At 32.1% G+C, this 22,397-nt stretch overlaps 1 protein-coding gene across 2 annotated transcripts in view; it reads left to right on the top strand.

Annotated features, from left to right (window-relative positions):
• LOC109535564 (inactive ubiquitin carboxyl-terminal hydrolase 54) overlaps positions 1–22,397 on the top strand; it is a 32,422-nt gene extending 10,025 nt beyond the window's left edge. The window contains exons 1-4 of one of the 2 annotated variants that reach the window (XM_048670432.1): positions 9,018–9,619; positions 18,738–18,861; positions 19,140–19,315; positions 21,889–22,397. In XM_048670432.1, the coding sequence (XP_048526389.1) occupies positions 9,446–9,619; positions 18,738–18,861; positions 19,140–19,315; positions 21,889–22,035 (621 nt within the window). In that variant the 5' untranslated portion in view covers positions 9,018–9,445 and the 3' untranslated portion in view covers positions 22,036–22,397. Of the gene's footprint in view, positions 1–9,017; positions 9,620–18,737; positions 18,862–19,139; positions 19,316–21,888 lie in introns of those variants that run through there. The other variant, XM_048670433.1, reaches the window with a different exon arrangement.

Raw genomic sequence — 22,397 nt, 5'->3', positions numbered from 1 at the left:
GGAGATTCCTATAGAGTCCATTACTGAACACCGTTCAATAGCACAAGCAAAACAGATAATATTACAGTAATATCACTACACAGGACAAATAATCTAAACAGTTTGGTCATTCTCAAAAATACCATTGATTCCAGTTCGCATTAACTATTGTTCCCGAAAATGTTTGTGCTTGAACTTGTTCGATTAATTACCTATTAAGTACGAGCTAGTATCATTATTATTTCTTTTGGAAATTTCCATGTTTCCGTTTCCTTACAATATACCGGAATCCACATACGTGGTCAGTGTCTGCAATCTTATTCATTAGCTCTTGAAAATGTTGGTGTCATGTGTGGTTCTATGGAAAAATACTTTTTCTTTTGCAACAACACCAATTATCGCTAATTTATAACTGATCTGGACTTTAGACTGATTAATTTCTTCAGTATTTTTACAGGGTGGTCTCAACTAATGTGACAAAATTTACCGTCACATTGTTTAGACAAAATATTGCATTTCAGTCCAGTTCATCTTATCCGAAAGTAAATAGTTTTCGAGGTACAGGAAGTCAAAGTGTAAATAAAAGTTTCGCTTGTTTTTAATAGATTTTTAACCCATATTACTATTACCAAAAAATATTGTTTGCGTAGTTTTATATCGGAGAATAATTTTTTTTTTATTTGAATAAAAGCTTATATCCTGACAATGCCCTCTCTTGTTCACATAGCATTACGAAATCTAAACTGCATTTGCCCAATTTGCTTTTGGCACAATCCAAAAATTATTTTGTGTGACTTTATAATTCAAATTATCACTGAATTATACCGGTCGTAACTTTATATTTATTTAGCGTTTATGCGACAGGACATACATATATCCTGCACAGACGGATAGCAGCACATTAAATATAAGACATTTTTCAGCAGACTATTTCCTAATATACCATAACAATTATGTCGGTCGACTATTTTGGCAAATCAATTTTACCAAATCTTGAATAAGTCGGAAATTTGGCATGAACAACATTTTAATAATCATAATCTACAAGAACTGTCCGTACGAAATTTTTTTTTTCAATGGAAATTTAGAGAAATCAATAGAGTTGGACGAGTTAATTTCTTCAATCAAGTCTGCTTGCTATCCGGCCTCACACACCCTGGTTGTTTAATGTTTATTCAAGGCAAATTTACATTTAACTAAAGTACACGACTTTTGGCGAAGTGCTTAAGTGAGGGGCCAGTTCTCTAACAAAAGAATGATGATAACAAATTTGTTATAAAAGTTTTATATTGTTAAGGCGGATTCATTTTTTACAAACTGATTGTTGGGTATTTGACCTCAAAAATTGTTGTCTTTAAAGAAGACAGAATTTTCTCACGTCTTTTATTACAGATTGATAAATAGTGCTTTTATTTCGCAATAAGAACGAATTATTTATCAAAAAGTAATCAAGAACTATCACCTAGAGCAGGGGTCGGCAACCTGTTTGTCCGTAAGGGCGCAATACTAAATTTATAATCAATAGGCAAGATAATCAACAGGTATAGATAGGCATTAAAAACATATTTTTTATAACGTAATTTTGTTGATGTCACATGTAATGATACATATAATTCATTGTGAAACTTGAGTGTCCATATTTTCAGCTAATTTCTTATAATTAGGGATATATTTAGAGTTCCCGGTCCTTAAACAATTAACTAAATGTAAGTCATTTGGCTTTGTTCGTTATTTTGAATTAAAATATTTCATATTTGAGAACAACGACTCGCAATTGTATGTTGTTGCACTATATGAATAAATTTTTAGCGCACATTTTCTCAAAATAGGATACCTATTTTCATCGACTAAGTTCCAAAACATTTTATCATTACTAACCGCTTTTAAAATAATGTCACTTCGCAAGTTTATTATTTCTAATTCTAATATTATGAAGCTCGAAATACACTGAAACTATGTCAAGAACATCGTCTTCAGTAACATTGAATGGATTCACGAAAAATCTTAGAATGGGTTCTAATGCTGCAAAATCTTCAAATCCAGAAGAAAACTCTTCTATTAGATTAGCTATAATTTCTAATTATGATGTAGCAGTAAAATTTTCTTCGTTAAAATTTAAACTCTCAGCAGTATATTTTGTATTTGGGAAATGTGATAATGGTGTTTTCAATAGATGGGATTTCAACAACAACATTAACTTGCATTTGAATGCATTTACAGCCCTAATCATGTCAGCGATATGCTGATTTTTCGTTTTGTATTTCTAAATTTAATTCATTCAACTTTGCCGTAATATCTGTCAGAAATCGGAGGTCGATTAGCCAATCCTTATTTTTTAATTGCTCGTAAAATTCGCCTCTTAATGCAATAAATTGCTTTATTTGTGGTAAAAGCATGATAAACCGCTGAAGTATTTTACCTCTGCTCAGCCACCTCACTTCAGTATGTAAAAGAAGATCTGTGCATTGAACGTCCTCATCTTCTAGAAGTAATTTAAACCATGTGTTTTGCATTGCTCCCGATCTTATGGAATTAATAATTTTTGTTACTATCGTAAATACGTGTTAAAAACCGATTGTTTTTGCGCGTAACATTTCCTGATGGATGAGGCAATGATAAGAAATAAATTTCGGGAATAAGAAATTCTGTCTAGATAAGGCAATAAATCCTTTTTTCTTACCAGTCATCGCTGGTGCCCCGTCTGTTGTAATTGACGATAACTTTTGTAGAGGTAATTTAACATCTGTTATATACTTTTTAAAAGTAGAAAAGGTATCTCCTCTTCTGGTGCTTCCTTTTAATGGCAGAACTTTAAGAAATTCTTCTTTGTTGTAAAACCAGAAAATACCATCTTCAAGCAAATTGCTAATTGTGATATATTTGTCACGTCTGTTGATTCATCCATCTGTAGCGAATAGAAAATAAAATTTTTCATATCATTTGCTAATTCTGCCTCCAAATTATCCGCAATGACTTCAATTCTTCTAGTGACAGTTTGTGCTAATAATTGCAACGTGTTTATAGCTGAAACTATTTCCTTTTTATTTTTAAATTCTTCAAAAAGTGAATCAGCAGCTTCTAGCATGGCTTCTTTCACTAATTCTCCATCTGTAAATGGTTTTTCATTCTTAGCTAGCAAATGCGATATTTTATATGCCGCGATCGTTGCAGCTTTATGTTGTTGCAGTGGTTTAGTAAAAAAACTTTGCTGGTTAGTTATTGAAGATTTTAAAGAACTTTTTTTTTCTTTTTCAGAAATTTCAGAGTTCATTGCATAGTCACTATCAAAATTGGTATGGACGGCCTTAAAATGTCGTTCAATATTAGTTTTCTTGGGAATCGCAACACTATTATTACACAACAAACAAATACCCTGCCCTTTGTAATCAAAGAAACTCGCTCTGGCTATCATACATTTACAATAGTCCAGCGAGGGCGCATTAAAAATCGATCGGGGGCGCTATGGGGCCCGCTGGCGCCGCTTTGCCTACTCCTGACCTAGAGGATACTTTTGGATAATAAATAATAATTCTATAAGTCAATATTATTGTCGCAGGATATTAAATAAGATACACAATTTGCATATTTTATTTGAGGAGCTTTAGCACCGACAAATGGAGCCATATGCCAATTTCAAAAACATTGAGAAAATGAGGCTATGCATGGTCAGCAGTAAGCAGATTGTGAAAGGCGCTGAATCAAGAAGTGTTGCTACATATCGTTCAAACGTATCCCACGTTTTCCGAATTACCTTTTAAAATGTTAACTTTTATTTGTTTTGAGATGTTTAGTTTGGTAATGTGTACTGATGGTATAAATCACATAAGTATATCTTGAGAGTTATAAGTTTTCTTATTGAAATTTCCACATATCATTTCTGCCACCTCTTGGGTTTGAACTAACAACATTCAAATACTTCAGGTCTATATTTATTTAGACCTGAAGAATTTTTCAATTAGCAATTGATATGACAAAACCGCGAAAAAAAATTTATAACTTGCAATTTTCAATATATTGTCATTATCATTTCAATATGTGGTATATCATTATTATCTCAATGGGATATAATTAAATTAGATGATTTAATAGCGTTGTGGCTGTTAGCCAAGACCTAATATACAATTCTTGCAATATATTAGTTAACGCAATTAATATTACTTAGGCTGCTTTATGAAAATAATTTTCGCCTTTAAGTGGTTCCTTTCAAATATTTTACTACCTACTGTAATTGAAAGTTATTTTTACAGATCGATAACATAACTACTTTAGTCCTTCATTTGCTGGCATATCTTATATACGATATATTTTTTACAACTTTTTTCAATTTTGTGTACAAATATGTGTTAAATAATTTGGACCATAATCAAAACAAAAACTAATGCGTATTTAAAAATTACAATACACTTGCATCATTAGTCTGATCTTGAATGATAATAAATGTATTCCCAAGGAATCTTGTAAAATATCAATTAAATTCAACGAAATGTCGGGACTCCAATCCTTCCCAACGTACACACACTTAGATTCACAAATAGATTATGCTGTTAATTGTTGTAATTATCTTGTTTTTACCAAATTTTTACCAGTTTTTTTACCAAAAAATGATATAACTTTACACCTGACAGCTGTCCTGACCTGAGTACCTGACAGCTGTCAGCACTCCTTTGCCATTTGATTGCATTAAAAATGGTCACTTTGAAAAAATTGATTTTGGGCGGTTTTCTTAACGTCATTTTGAAACTAATTTTTTTACACTTTGTATTAATAGTTATCAAAATGTTGTCAACATTTCATTAAAGTAAGTTCTTTTCAACAAGAAATGAGACTGAAATTAAGTAGGACATATTTCCTTATAGGAAAAATGATTATTTAATCGAGTGGCTGCAACTGTCTGTTTTTAGTAAAGTAATCTAGACACACTATGTTCAATGAGGCCAGGCAAAGTCAACTTTTGTTTTTCTTATGGGCGCCATATTGAATTTCTGCATTTTTAAATTCCCCTTTAAATATGCTCTTTAGCCATGTATAAGATGTTTGTGTTTGGTCAAGATAAATAATTAAAATTAACAAAATTTAGATTTTATGGTAGTAGTTGCTCTTCCGAGTTCAAAGAAGTTGATGACAGAATATTTATAGGCACTTGATTGCGCAACTTTTTCCCCATTTGGTCCTGTAACTCTAACGGTTTCTAATATCCCCATGTACATCATTTTATACTGGACACACTGCATATCAAAAATGGTTAAACTTAGGTATAGGATATTATACATGAAATATATTTAGAATTTGGAGTAGAATTTTCGATCGCTTGCCCTCAACGACTTTATGTCCAATGTGCAATTTTCAAATACATATCTGCTAACTATAGTTTGCCAAATATCGATCGCGGCGGTTCCCGGTGGGCCACCCTGTATATGGTCACTGTGATACTGCTGGACATAAGACTCTGGTAGAAATTTCTATTCCGGTTTGTCTCGCGTTGCATTTATTCAATTTGCGTAGATGCGTTTCAGATGGATTGGTCATCGAGTGAGCGGTTTGTACCTTCTTCAAAGCGCATATTGTCTATGTTCCCATTCGGTTACTTTTCCATCCATCCCGGTAACCCGTCCAACCAATATGAAGTTTCTAGCATTGTATTTTTTATCAATTCACTATTCATCAGTATCTTTCAATAATCCTGTATATACTATGTGATTTTTTCAAGTGATTTAAAATATTTAATTGATTCTTTCTCCTTACTGAGAAACATTAACCGCATCAAATGCTTATTATGGATGGTACTAAACCATCAAAATAGTAAAAAAAAAAGTACGCAAAGTTTAAATCTGCTGAGAACTAATTGATGTTGGTATGTAGAACTGACGTGAAGCGAATGGTCTACATGTGAAAATCTGAGAAACGCAGGTAGTTTAAATCAGAGACAAGGGATAAAATAGTATTTCTTGTCTCTGGTTTAAATGATTATTAGAGTATTTCATCCCTTGACTAGTCGTTATCCAGCAGGCAGCAGGTTTTTGTTAGGTTCTAAAGTATTTAGAGTTATACAAAATTGATGTCGGTCATTCTAAGGAGTCATTGCACAGTACGAGATAACTATACAATAATAAGAACGTTTATTGTGCAAAAACATTAACATTCCGGATTACGATCCGGTCTCAAGCATTATTAGTAGCATTCAGAAATCTTCTTTCCAATGCCTTATTGGCATCAACGCTTTTGAATAATAAAAAAAATCAAGATAGATAATAACGCTTATTTAATGTGTTTTTTCTCAAAACGGTTACTCCAAATTGCAGTTGTCTCCCAAGAAACAAACACAAGGCGCCCATGTTGCCTCTGTCTCATATACAGGATGCTTCAACAAACGAACGCCCCAGTAAAAAGTTGGAATGAACTACAAGTTTTAAGCCGTTTTTGGTCTACAGTTTTCTTTTTCGTTTGTTTTGAAGTCAGTATCTGATTGCAGTGCCAGTTTCATTTTTACTTTTATTAGAAACATCAAATTCACCTCTCTTAAAGGATTTAATCGGTTTTTAAGACACGTTCAAAAAGGCCCAATCTACTATTAATGCAAGAAAACAAACACTTCAACCCTCAACACAATGTTGCCCCGTATCAATGAGTTTACGTTAGTATATACAGTTAGTTAAAAAGTGTATAAAAAGTATAATTATAAAATAATTTTGGTATAGTTTAATCTCATCAATTGCAGAAACAAAATGTATAACGAAGATTTGATGCTCAGGTTTTCGAGGACGTATTGTTTAAATATGTAAAAGCAATAACATTGATTCTTCTAAACTACTGATTATTCTCGTTTCGAATAATTTTATTTGATTTTCTAATAATGTTTAACAAGATGTGACACCTCGTCAACGGGTTGTTAGATTTTATCTGGTAATTAATGAAATATGCTTTCTTTTTAATTATGGTGCTCCGCTTTTACTTTATAATAGCCCAAATATATGAACGAAAATTATGATATTTGAAACATAAGTTTTGTATCGACGACGAATGACTTACATATTCTGGTTCAAATGAGAGATTTTTTTTATTTAGATGTGAAGAATATGTGTTTGCCCACAATATATTAAATATACGGGCAGTTTTTTTCGTTACTAACATCTAAGCTTTCAAATACTACATTTGTCTGTTGATTACTAAATAACTTTCGGTCGGGCACTTAATTGCTATCGGTGTGATTTTAATGTATAGTTGATAACATTAACTTTGATTGACTGATATTAGAGCGGTCAAATTAATAGTAAAATACAGAGTGGCATCTAGAAAACGAACCAGAATGGCCACTTCGACAAACAAAATTGTCGCTACCGAAGCGACGTAAATCTGCATGAATTTACGGAGGCTCATAGAGCCTTTACGAAGTTACGTGGTCAGACGTAAAAAATGGGGGTATGATCAATTTGCTGCATAAAGCGATCCTAAAATCCAAGCAATTTGTATGTGACTACTCCCCGTTCTTGTCTGGAATATTCTGATGTCCACCTCATCGGGTCAACGTGGACTTGATGTTGACGCATTATAAGTTCATTGGTCACTGTATGACTGATGTTAATTGGTCATATTATTGTGTCTTATTTAGATTTATTTCTATTTGAAGAAACCAGTTTATTTTTATCAGACTGTTTTTTGTTATCAGACTATCAGACGTATTTTTAGTATGTGTTAGCTGTACTTTATTGTTACTATTATTATTAGACAATAAACATAGGATGTTGGCAATTAATGTTAATGGCGTATCAAGTTCTCAAGACTCTGATAGTGATAAATAAATAAACGTGCATTTAAAATTTCCAAAATATTTGACGCCATACTTACCTTGGACAAAGATATTTTCAGATCAGAAATAATCTAAAATAATTTACAGTTTAAAACAGGGGTTTTTAAATATTTCGCACGCCCATGTTTCACAAAGAATACGCCGACTGTTTACCCAGATTTAGTTTTTATGCTAGCCCAAGTTAGTTCGTGGATACTATACACAGGAAAAATTAGTGTGTGCACATCATAGAGACAGTAATTTTTTTTTTCAATTTTACTTGCTCTATGGTGCACATGATAAAATAACTTGGACCTTTTCTTAAGAATGGAACCTTAGCTGCCCAAGTCTATGAAAATGTGCTAGAAATCTCCAAAGAAACATTCATAGTTCGTGGGCGCCAGAGGCAGAAAGCCAGAGGAACGGTAATAGCAGTTTAGCTTTAGATGAACACTTTCTGCATTTTTAACAAGACGGAACTCCACCCCATTATCATAACAGTGTACGAGAGTGGCTGGATGCCGACTACCCAAATCAATGAATTGGCATTATTATATCTCATTCCACTCGACTAGTTTTTTGGGGCCACTATATGTAAATGTTTAAAATTCATTCAGAGTCTGTTGAACACTTTTGGTCAAAAATCATTGATATACCCTAGAAAAACACTTGAAACAATGAAAAAATTTAAACTTTTTCAAAACAGTACAACTAGTGTTAAGTACTTAGCATCTTAATGTTTAGTTTACCTTTTTTACGTATGCAAAACAAAGTGTGCGGAAAATATAAACCTTTTTCATTTTTTATTTTAACAAGTCGTTAATTCGTCTGTAAAGACTACAGCGACTTTAAACTCGGGAACACCACAATGATATAAACCTCTCTCAAATGAGATATCACTCGACCTCATCTCTTATTTAACATTTAACCCTCGGGCCAGAGCACCAGCTAAAAAGTGCAATTTTGGATTTGCCGTGATGTTGACAAAACATTATTTTTCATCTATTTTTTGCCGCAGGATTTATAAACCACTGTTCGTTCTTAAAATGCTACCAAATATTCAATTAATATTTGTATACCCATTATTATATGATTGATTCTTAGAGAGAAAAAAGTAGAATTCGCTGTAGCATAGGCACTACAGCGTAAACGCGGAAGTAGCGCTCACCTTCCATGAACCCATTGAAAAGGGATGTTCTATAAATCATTGATTGGCATGAATCCACAAAGTCGTGAAAAGAATGAAACGAACTCAAATGAGGCAGTCGTGATTCTTGAGACCACACGTAGTCTTCATTGAATATATAGTTGAAAGTCCGTGAGGTTTAGAGCCAGAACAATAGACTCACACTACAGTGGTTGATGGCAACAGTGTAAGTCCCAAATAGCACAATATTTAAACTCTCTATCTACCTGTACACCTTGATGCCAATACCACCGTTCTAACTTGGTGCTTAGTTCGACCGGGTTCACCTACAATATTTTGCTATCGCCATTCCGTCCGTTGTTCACCCAATCTGTTTGTCTTTCTCCGTTTCTTCATTCCATTTTCTTCGGGACAGCTTCAGTCTTCACGATTTCAGTGTAACGTATGGAGTTCGTTAACTTGCCGCCTGTTATGAAACTGTTTGTTTTTTCATTTCCCGCTCAATTAATGTTATTATCTAATCGAAATTTCGAATTATGATTAATAAGTTTCGGTACAAGAAGCCACTTCAGGCGCAATCTGGAGTCGGTGGTGAAGTGAAGGAGTTCAATACGCTACCACGTACTAAGAGTAAAGTGAGTGAACATGCAACTAAAAAGGATACAGTTTTCTCCAAAACTTTGGATGCTGACGCAAAATGGAAATTGAAAGTAAGTCTATTTTTTCAAACTAATTGAATTATGTGCAGATACATTTCAGGGGTTGCGCAGGATTGGATTTGTTGATAAATCTTTGATTTTTTCACAGATGGTGAAGCGTAATTTGCAACTGCAATGCTAATTATGTTGCTATATCGTATAATTTGTGAAAAAAAAAACATGTAAAACAAATACAAAGTCTAAAAAATGAAAAATTTGTTTTAAGATTAGTAATTTTAATTGATAAATAAATATTACCCGCAATACATTACAAACATAGATATGCAAAGCGCGTTTAAAATTTTAGATGCAAATAATTTTGTACTGGTTGGTTCAAAACCTCTTTCTTTTATATTATTATACATATTTATATTTTAACAAATTTACAACGAACTTTTGAAGCAAATGTTTCAAATGCACATTACTTCTATTTAAAAAGTATTACCATAAGATTGTTTTCGGGAAAAACAGATACGAATATGCCAATTATTCTTTGTGAAATATAAGGTGTGACGTACAATAGGTTTGTTCTTAGGCAAAGTATTGGCTATCGGGAGCGTTGCAACCTTCACATTCTGTTTCATATTTACATTGCTAATTTCACTATTGTTAAAACCTACATATAACACACTGGATACATACTTAAATATATATTATTCCAAATGCTTAAAAATATTAAGTAATGTGTAGGTACTCACAGAACATTGTCGCTGTTGTTTATTTTATAGTCGCATAGTGTAGTACATTCATTCATTCAGCAAATCATTAGTGTATTTTTAGCGCATATTCTTAAGCAAAGCATAGGCAAATCGTTACATTTGAAGATTACACAATGGGCTTCCTGGCAAAGTTAATCATTGACAATATCCCATAGATATAATATCCGCTTTAAGAATTAACATCATAATTGTTTTAATATTATGTTAAATATTAATTATGGGAAACCAATTTATTAAGCATTTATAATCATTTACATGTTTATAGAATCCGTAACTAGCTAAGCCGAAGCTATCGTAACTAAAAAAGATGAATGATTTAGTGATTTAAACTGTTAACTGATAGTAATTGTTTGCAGGCGTTAAATAATTGTCAGAAATTTTCATTGTTTGTTTAATGTGAACTGATTCTTGTTAAGTTGTCAAACGAAATATTGGAAAGGCAAACATTTTGAAAATTGCAACCAATTTGCAGCGAATTGTTTATTTACGAAATTGATAAACAGTGTTAACAGCAGCGAAATAAGTAAATAATAATATTTAATAATATAGATATAGATTTATTATTCCAGCATTTTCGCATTTTTTTATGTAACTAATTGATCTGAATTTTATTCAAAAAGGAAAACAGTGCATTTGCTACTTTGAGTGTAAACCGACCCATATAAACATGATAAACCAATCTAGGTAATTATGATTATGAATAAGTACTGGATGCCAATATATTGAATATTCCGGGTAATATGTCAAATTTCAGATATTTTATTGAATGCTTTTAATGAATAGATGCAATATTTTATATATTTTATTATTCCCTATCAATGTCAAGGGTTTTTCCAAACTACTGTGCAGTGTGGAGACTTGGATTTTCTGAAGCCATAAAAAAGTAAGCGTTCATATATTATGTTTCTGAGAAAAACAATAGCCATGATCGGTCTTTGTGCGAGAATTCCGTTATAAACAACTATTACTTTTTCTCATAATTTAATCACGTTATAGTGGGAACGCCAGTAATAGCAGTTTAATTTGGAAATTTATTAATTACTTCTTGATATGTGTTTATTATAACTGCATATTGGTAATGCAGTGAAGTTCTCTTAATATCAAAGCAAAACAAACTGTACTATAGGCACCAGCATTTCACTTTTTATATTTGAGGTCAAATTCACTTTGTTGGAACTTCTTTGTTTCATCCGTTTTACTCGGTTCGGTCTCCTATAATTGCAAGTCATCAGTATATAGATAGAAAAAAACACCTGGCAAAATTTTAAATTTGCGACAAGCGTTCCACTTATCAAAGAACTGCTTCTTCTTCACGCTTAATTATTGTAGCTATCTGTATGGGACTTTTTAAATTATAAATCCTTTGTCTTAAAACCAACTTTTGCTGGCTTATGTCAACCAGCCGTCCCAACTGTTCTTTGTGTGAGCTGCATAAAGCAATTTCGATTTACTAAAGCTCAATTTTTAAAATTCAAAGTAAATTTCAAAGTTTTCAAACTTTAAAGTTCAAAATTCTCTTTCTACCGATTGCCCAAATGATAAAAACAATATTAGAACAAAAAAGAGATACATATCGAATACATGATACGAGCAGTAAACGTTTTTGTTGAATATTTTGAAGTTTCAAAATCGTTTTCTGTTAATAAATTTCAAATTCCCAATTTCTTTAACATTATTATCCTGATCTCATATTCGTTCAAAATACACATTACATCACTTAAAAGTATATATATACCAGAAAACAAGTATTTCTCTTTTTTACCTGCATCAAAATTTGTTTAAAAAGCTCTTCGGACAAGAATATCAGTCCATTGCCGATTGGGTTTTGCTTCTCTAGTGACTAAAGTTCAAAAATAAAGAATGTTTTTTGCAATTTAGACTTCAAATGATTTTAATACATGAAATCTAAGAGCGGTTTTAATAATTCTCATTAAATGAAAATGAATTACTTAACTTAAATTAATAAATTTCATTATGTAAATATAATAATATACTATAATATATTATAATACTTATTATTATTAATTAATAAATTAATTCTTGTTCGGATGGTAGATCTTGTCTTTATTATTTCGCATTAATCTTGAATGTTTGCATTTCGCGTGAAAACTAGAAACATTTCCAAAATAGTTTTTTTTTTAATCAAAAGTGCGCAATTTATAGCTCTACCCGACAATGGCATATTGAGTTTTGCAGCTCAACCGCTTCTTTAAATTTAGCCGAAAGCAAACGAAAACCAGCTACATTTCCAAAATACTGTTTGTTATAGGAAACTGCACAATTTAAAGCTCTATTCGGCAATGACACATACAGGTTTGCAGTTCAACCGCTTCTATAATAAACCCAAACCCAAGCGTAGCTTTAAAACTCGCATTTATCTTGAATTTTGCGCCAAAAATAAAAATATTTCCGAAATAGTTTTAACTATAAAAAAGTGCTCAATTTACAGTTCTATCAGGCAAACACATTGATTTTTGCACCTCAACCACCTCTCTAAATATGCTCCAAACACTTCGAGCTGCTTTAAAGACCCGCATTTAATTTAGCTATCCGGCATTGTCGCATGGGGCTTTATTTAAAAAGAACGGTTTAAAAGTCCGCATGATCATGAACATGAACTAAAGCAAATTGTTTGCCAAAAAATATTTGCTAAATTTTGAAAAGTGGAAAAATAACTCCTGGTTTGGCCAGGATCACACGCAGCACCGTAAGGTGCTATTCGCCATAGACAAAGTAATGCTAAACTAACCTAATGCTGCATCGAGCCAACTGCAAAAAAGAAAAACAGTTTATATTATTACACAAACTTAGTCTGAAACCCAGTGATTTGAATGGAAAGAAAACTAAATAAAAAAACTGAAAAAAAATTAATTGATTCTCGAAAAACCATGCTCAATTCAAGCTCAGGGTTGATAGATTAATAATCGTTCTTACCAGTTAACCCATAGGGTTACTCTTCACAGTAGTTACTTTAAGTTCAATATTGCTTGTGGTATCAACTTAATTAATAATTTTAGTAATCTTTGGAACTTACCTAGAAGATCAAAAGTTGTCCAATCTACCACTTCCACAACCAGATATTAGTAGATCGATCTAGTAATATCTTTCTCGATTAATCTCTGCTACAAGGTATTAATGTTTACGATAATATGTGTTATATCACAAACATGAATTGATTAGATCTTAAATATGTTATGTGATCCGGCCACAATAATGGGCGTTAATGAAATATATCCTTCATTTGGACCGCACACTCTTTTCACGAAATTCTATACAGTAGGACGAACTGCATTGCATTAACAAGTACATTACACTTTCATTGTTTATTATTATTGAAATTTAATTTAAACGTTATGTTTTTGTTCATGTTCAGAGACATTTGGGGTGATTATTCGTTGACCAAACATACAGGTGCAGAAACGAATTTCTGTGGTTTATAAATATATAGGCAGGACCCCAATTACCTATAAATGGCAGGTATAAAAAAGAGTGGCAACAGGGGAACGGTGATTGCTGAAGGCGGACGCATTGGTGGGGGTACTGCTCGATTCTCCGAATTTCAGGGTAAAATATTTAGTCATCGTTGGAATTCTGGTCATTAAGTTTTTAACACAAATTCCAGAGGGTCTGATAGTTGCTACATTGATTTTCGTAGTCACCCGAAGCATTAAATAAACTAATACTGCTTAAGCGGCTATTTTCTATTTCTTATTTTCTAAAATCATGTTTTTGGGCTTCAAATGCTTTTTTCTCGTCGGATGATGCGTCCCGCTTTCACCATCTCTTCGGTGGTCTTTCTTTGATTCGCCTATAATGTTTGATGATTTTGGTTATCCAGTCATAAGCAACCCTGGCTACATTGTCTCTCCACTATCGTCTTCAATCTCTGAGTCATTGTACCACATCTTCCACTTTCCCCTGCTCCCTAATATATTTGTTTTTGATTGCCCTGTTATTGCTCGCGTAATTCTCAATATCGCTCTCAAACAAGCGCTTTGTAGCTGCGGTTCCGGCTCTAATTTACCCTGCATAAATCAAGACAGATCTTACACACATTTCCAAACATTCTTATTTTACGCTTAATTGACACATGTTTCTCCAGTTGATTAGTGAACTGGATTTTAACTTCCTTCGTCCGGCTTCTGTTGCTGGAAATGTTGGCGCCGTGACACTTCAAACGCATGACCTGCGTCCCGATTATTTAGATGTTGTTAAATATTCCAGTTTAAACATACTAAAGATTTAAATATTAAATAATAAATATTAAAGATTTAGTTGATTTCCTCGAATTTAAGCAGAATCCCATGCTTTTCACGGATACATTTTAGCCATAACTAAGCTAAACAGGATTGGCAAAGATTGTCTCTTTGCCGATTGCCATTTGCGACACATATTTTCCTTTTTTCATGACGTTTTGTTCCCTGTTTCAATTGTTGTGATGCAAATCAATAATGCTCTATCGAATTCCTTTATGAGATGACCAAAGCTGATAGAAGTTGTCTTGTTATGTTTGATGCGCTTGTCTGCAATTTATATCTGTCCAATAGATAAAAGTTAATTTTGGAAATTTAATTACTCATTTCCAAACCATATCTCCATTTCCAAACCTTATGCAAGACGGCACCCTAATAAGGGGATTTAAACTTGATTTTGCAACAATCCCATAACTACTAATTATGTATATATGGGAAGTAAATAAGTGAATAATTTCATAAAGACCCCGTTTCAAAATTACTCGTTTCACACAAAATGTAATATGAGAAACGAAAGTATAAACTGCTGGATAATCAATGTATAAAAAAAATGTTTTAATCTTCAATGTATAAATCGCTGGCTTATGACTACGGCCACCTTATTTTTATTTTTACGTTTTTTCATTATCAGGTAATCCGTGATTAAACAAAATTACTCAGATTTGTTTACCTGAAAGTATCGCATAATCTTATGTTAAAATGAAAAAGCCAATATTTGTTCACAGTTTCGTTGAACTTTTTAAAATGTTTTAAGTGCTTTCAGTACAATTGGTTGCAGTCATAAAAAGTTTTATTACACTTTTAGCTATGGAGCTTACCATAATCCTTTAACATGAACATGAATAAAGACATTTGAAAAATGTTTTGAAATTTGATATTTAAATGCAAATTATGTTACTTTCAGTTATAGAATACTCCTTGCAAAACTCTCGCAAAAATAAGTTCAATATAGTTCGAGTTAGTCTTAAGAAATAGAACAGAATATGAATATTATATATTATTTTTAGCTTGCTGAACTGGTAAACACAAGGGTAAAAAATTCACTTCCAAAGAAGTGTCTGCTTTCTCTAATAAAGTTTCTCTTCAAGTGAACGTTTGCACTTAAAAACACATAAGATGAGGAAATTTTTTAATTTTAAATGTAAACTTGCAGTTTATTTTTATTGCAAATTATGAACAATTTTACTATTCAAAGTGAAAAAGATAAGGTAAAATAAAGAATTAAAACATTTGAAATAAATTTTTGCGGTATTTATCCGCGATGGTATCTATCTGCCTATGTAGGTCGCTGGTTATAACTTTTTGTAGTTCTGTTGATTCGAGTTCCGAAATTGACTCACAACCGGTTTCATTGATATTGAATTGGAACCCGTTACTTGGTAAATCAAGCCTTCTTTAATTTGCAACAGACTATCTGATTTTTAAGTCATTTTAATTTTATACGAATATTTTTTCCTTGTTCAAACCGACAGATACAGTTTATTTAATAACTAATATAGTTATTAAAATAATTAATAAACTTTATTAATATAGTGTGATTCTATTTTTAATGTGAGAATTTGCGTGACACTTGAAAACTGAGATACATTCTTTATTATGTAAGTTCCGAAATACTCTGCATTGTTCTAATATAAAAAAAAATAAACAGAAAAATAGCTAAATAATAATAAATATAGATATAAATAAAATGAATGCAATAGTTTTAATTGCCTAAACATACTAGGTATAGAACTCATTACATATTTTTATAAAGAAACGTTAAAATAATGGAATTGGTTACAAAATGTATTAACTTAGTGTTCAAATGTTATGTGAAATGTATATTAATGAAACGGTAAAAATAGCAAACTAAGACAAACTTTTTATTAAAAACAGCTAATATTTCGACAGAAGTCAATGGCGCCTGTTGTATGGCGTCACGTTTATTTGACCTTAAGGAATTATCGAAGTTTGAGCAGAGAACAAAATTTTCTTTACCATTTATAAGTTATTAGAAAACTGAAAAAAAAACAGCAAATTTCGCACGTGTTTCGGAAACGCAGCATAGTGATCTCAGCTTTTTAGGGCTTTTATCATTGTTTCCACCAGATCTATTTCATATAAAAACTTTTAGGTCATTGTTAAAAATAATTGAGCTTACATTGGACTGATCCTAAATCAGTCAATAAATTAATTGTTAAATTAAAATAAAGGTTAAAATAAAAATTTACGACACTTTTTTATGAAATACAGCGATTGGCTTTCTCAAGGATCACTTCTTTGATGGCGTCATTTTTTCTCTCCATGCAATATAATTCTTAACGTAGGTAGAGCACTAATTTTTTTAAATGGAAAGTAAACATTTTAAATGTCACATGTACATCATATACACTATTTATGATAATTTACAAATTATATCATTCCTGCAAAACATTTATCGTATATGTACCTCCGTATAACGCCTTTTACGACCATGAGTTCATATATGGTTCTTTCGATGTGCTTCGGAAGAGCAGAAAAAACGTTAAGGAGGCATTTCCTTTGTGAATGAAGCTCGAGCATAGGTGGCGTTAATTTTAAGAATTCATTAAAATTATGTCACCATTATTTTCATATGCATAATATGTAGAACGCAGCCTTGATTTTGTTTTATTGTGTCAAAAGCCTAAATCGGTAAAAGAAAAATGAATAAAAATAAAAGATCCATCGAACCTACGGTCCAAGGAATTAGTACGTCAAATCTATGACGATGTAAGGAAAGGAAATCCAATTTCAAATATAGTCATAATTAGATTTTGTCTGAAAAAACGGTACTATTTGGTGGTATTTGGTAGTGGTAAAACCACACTATTTTACGTTAGTCAACTGAATTAGACTTCGCATCAGATGGTACCCTTGAATTTTGACTGGAGGACAACGTTTCTTAATTGAAATACTGAGAATGGTAAATTTTCACTTTTCTGCTTTAAAAAAATATGTCTTAATTATGTAAGTTGTCTGGATATATGAGTACAATGCTTCACCACATACATATTCAGGAGATTTAAATCTATTGCTCTAACTCAACTGATTCATATCTCAAGTTGCTTCCTTTGACCAGTGAAGGCCAACAAAATTTAAAAATTATGCTTAATCATCCGTTCTTAGTACTTTCTTCAGATCGCGCCAACGGATTTTCCTGCAATTTGGGACGTAAGGAATCCCAGAATTGTCGTACAGTGATAAACAGCATTTCTTCGAAAAATATTACAGATCTACTCATAACGAATTCTTTGAAATGTTCACTCGATGAGGATTTAAAAATATTTTTTCTCTTTTTACTGCGCTGCCATAATTTAGTAGATTTCTTGTCTCAGAGGGAAAGTTTATCAGACAGGACTTTAAGGAAAAAATGCTTGGCATATCTGAAATTAAATGAATATGCAAGAAAGAGTAGGGCTTCTTGCTGTACTTACATCAGCAAAGAACTCTGAGAGTATTTTAATTTCGATTTGATAATAAATGTATCCATGTTTTTAATTTTGTTATTGCCTAATAATAAAATTAATCTAAAAATGTAGTATTTTTCGAACAAAGGGTTCGATGGGGGACGATGGAATCTTTACATAAGCTGAGGGAAGCAATTTTGGAATGTAAAACGTGATTAATTCAAAGTCAAGAGTTCAAAAAAAAAAATAGGTGAATTCAAATTTAAAGAAAATGTCAGATTTTGGAAGAAATTTGGTCAGAAAGTTGGAAATGTTAAGGACAGGCGCACAATTCATTGATCCCGTTATGTATAATATAAAACGACAAGTGCTTCTTCTACATAATTTCCTTTTAAGGAAGTTGCAGATGGAATATTTCTTATAGTTATATGATTTGCTTCCTAGACTTGCCGCTACTTACGGCTAATAAACTAAGCCATTAAAAGGAGAAAGTCGAATTGGGGAATATTTGGCTGAACTAATGACTCGATTCTAGATGTTCGTTCATTAAAATTTTTCATTAAAGATGCATTTGATTGAACTCAATACCATCAAATTTTGGCTATTACCCATATATTAATAAAACTTTCACTTTCCGATATTTAGTAGTTTACCTTTATATTGTGCTATTATTCGATAAAAATCCAGTTGGGATATCTGTTAAGTTGATACCACACTAAAACAATAACTAAAGCCACATTCTTTTTTGCAGGAATTATTCTCCGAGCTTCAACATAGTCAAGCGAAAGCCCTGCCTCCTGACTCCCTACGTAAAGCCCTTGCTGATTCGTTCCTAGATCAGCAAAGGTTTCAGATTGGATTTATGGATGACGCAGGTAACAAGATATTCAAAGTGATTAATTTCCATCAATTGGGCAAAAAACCGATTGAGAATTACATTTTACTCAATTGCTTGGCCAATATTTTGTTAACTTAGTTTCGTGAAAGAACAAAGAAATTTTGTGTCACGCAAGTGTAGATATATGTAGTGTTGGCATGGCGAAATAACGCTCTTAACTAAATCTATAAATGATGTTGCTATCGTATCATGCATGGTGTGAGACTAAAGAACGACCTGCAGGCAATTGACTCATGACCAAACACTCCGTTTTAGCCGAATGTTTCGAGAATATGCTGCTGAGAATTCACGACCATATTGCACATAAGGAACCGGAAGATGCTTGCTCTGCCCCACATTGTATTTCGCATCAAAAATTTGCCATGACCTTAGTTGAGCAATCAGTTTGCGACAATTGTGGAGCCACAACTGAACCTATGAGCTTTACACAGGTAAGTACACATTTACAATTTGGAAACGTTAAAATGTGCCACGAGCATTCAAGCAGCAGAAAAATGTGAATATTGAATTTCATTGGTGAGATTGAGAACATGATGACCACTCATATTATATATTATATTATATAAGTGAGACCGATTAAATTCAACTTCAATCTGGTTGTACCGATCAATGGCAATTGACACCGACTAGCTACTACTGCATCATCATTTAATTTTAAACTTTTTTTATTATAAAATATACATTTTTAAAGATTATGAAATTTCCCGTTATTGGCAATTACATGCATTATCAGCAGTAGGCTGATAGTAGCATTCACAAAGGTCCTCAATTCAAGCAGCATGAAACTTGTTTAAATAAAAACAATTGTAATATTCTTTTACATTTTTAACTATACTTTTTCAAGTATAGTTTAGAAGAAACGAAAGACCAATTTTTATCCTTCTTTATTTTTAAGAACTAATTCGGTTGCCTAAGGCTTAATAACTTAATTTTCATACGTCTTAAAGACAAATTTAAGGTTTCAAGAGGGCAAAGACCTAAAAGAACGTTAATATTTACCAATCATAAGTTTGTGTAAATTTTAAATCTGATGATGCGCTGTTGTCTCGCCGAAACGTAGTGAAATAAACGATATTCAAAAATTTTTACTTCACACTTTGACTGAGTCCCAGGAAAGATAAGAATATAATAGTAATTTGTTATGTCAATCGGGCATTCAACATTCAAACAAAAACATGAACCCAACAAAAAACCAATTCTGTTTACCAATCTTGTATCCCATACTTTAAAATGGGCTTAGTTTCTCCGAAGGTTCTATTCTAAACTCGACGAAACTGTTTCAATCGGCCCTGCAGAGGAGCGAATAAGCAAAATAATAGATAATATTAAATGATACATTTAACATAAATTATTGCGTATTATTCTTCTGACGGATTTGCCAATTCATCACTCTTTCAGTTTGGAATCTATTGAATTGTTTTCTCAAGACAATAACATAAAACCCACTTTTGTAATGTACGCAACATACATAAATGTAATAAATGCTTTTGGTCAATGTTTATCCATAAGGAATTAAAGAAAATTTTCAAAGCAAAAGTAAGTTTGACGAGCTGCAGTCAATTCAAATCAAAATATGCTTTATTGCCACAGAAAAATTTCACAAATTTTATGGAGTATATTCACTAGTCTAGTGAGTCACGTTTGTCTTAGTAATAATATAGAAATACACTTTCGAATTCTAAAATCCATCAACTCAGTTTTTTATAATATTCCTCCCACAAAATATCGCATCTAAGAATTCGGATTCTTTTTCTGCAGTTATAAAGTCGCAAACTTCTTCCTATATAAAACTTATGCTGCAATATGATCATATCTTATTTTATCTTATGCACAATAAATATTTTTTCCGCGAGCCTTTTGCTACTTTACGATAATACGTAGGTATTCATACCATTGTAATTGTTACTTTGGTATTAACAGCTAGTATGAAACACGTAATGCATCAAATATTTTTCGTAAGAAATGACTATTAATGATCTACAGACGTGAAATCAGGTTTTTGGAAACCCTTGCTAAACCATTTGAAAGATTGAAAAACTATCGAATTTGGTCTTGATCTACAATAAGAAGAAGGGTCCGAATCTTCAAAAAATTCCGCTTAATTAAATTTTAATCTTCAGAAAAATTATTTCTAGTAAATCCCTATATTAACAGCACAGTTTACCTTGGTAAACTAGCATTCTTAAGTTCATTATTAGATCAAGGATATTATAAAATCCAAAGGAATTTGCAAAAGAATGTACGCATATGGTAATATCGACAAGAAGCTAATTATAATTACGCAAGCGTAATGGTTGTTACTAGCTGTTGTTAATATTAACTAACCCATAATTGCTAGTTTACAATTCAGAAACTGTTCGATATATTCAGAGTTTCGTTGTATTTATTTATATGAACGTGTCTTGAGCATACGGTTTTCGAACGATGCTAAACTATTAATCAAAATAGTACTACTTGGCCAAAGTAGCGCACAAGTATTACAAACGCAATAAACAGAATCTGAATCAATAATGTTTAACTAAAGCGTTTTTACTGATATTGCAAATCTATATAAATATTGTCGTTTATCTTTTATGAGTTAAAACTTATTGTTTGAGATACGATCAAAAAGCAGTTAAGAAGTCACCCCTTTCAAACATATTCACTTCAATCCCTTTCAAACATATTCACAAAATTTACCTGAAAACATTGGGGTTTTTATTACATGTAGCACCCTACCATACAGAAGCTGAGAATGCCGCTTATCTATTTAAATAAGTTTTTACAGAAAATTGCTGCTTACGTTTTTTTAGCCAGCGGGAAAGCAGAACTTTTTACTTTTGTCGAATCTTTGAATACAGCCAATGGGCGCAATTGCTTTGCGTTAAAAATGCTTACTTGTATGTAGACTTGAACTGTACTTAATTGACGGACTGTTTCATAAATGTGTAAAAATGGTCTTAACTTTTATTGGAAAATTATGTACCGACAGCGTTATTCATTGATAATGATTTAAAATTTTCAGATGGTTCAGTACGTGTCCACATCCACACTCGTCCATCAGTTACGTATTAGTGTGGGGCAGTTAAGCCAACCTGATTCTTTTGGTCGACTTTTGCAAAAAGCCGTCAACATGGGAGAAGGCCGACAATGCCCGGTAAGTCGAATATAATGTGAACAAATTAAATCGAGAATTGAAACGAAATATATTGCAATATGATAAACTAATTTATCAAACACGGTACCTACTTGCTCATCTTAATAGCTAGAACCGAAGAACTTTTTTACTTCTAAGCATGTTGTATATTTAATTTATTTTCTACAAATTACATGAAGTTTGTATGAATCTGCATAGTTTTTTGAGAATACCTGAATCTCTGAATTAATACGTATTGATATTTTCAGCAATTTCGTGTTGCTCTAGTTGCAAATATTCCATTTGTGCATTACAAATAGGTTTCCTTAAATTTAGTCAATTGTTCTTTATACAGGGTGATTTAAAATTGGCGTCATTCCTTTTAAGGGATGATGGAG

This window comes from Dendroctonus ponderosae, unplaced genomic scaffold (assembly GCF_020466585.1).
Source record: "Dendroctonus ponderosae isolate FM_Combo_2020 unplaced genomic scaffold, Dpon_F_20191213v2 Dpon_F_20191213_1, whole genome shotgun sequence".
Classification (NCBI taxonomy): domain Eukaryota; kingdom Metazoa; phylum Arthropoda; class Insecta; order Coleoptera; family Curculionidae; genus Dendroctonus; species Dendroctonus ponderosae.
The sequence above is the reverse complement of the archived record's forward strand: the minus strand, read 5'-3'. Positions and strand labels throughout refer to the sequence as shown.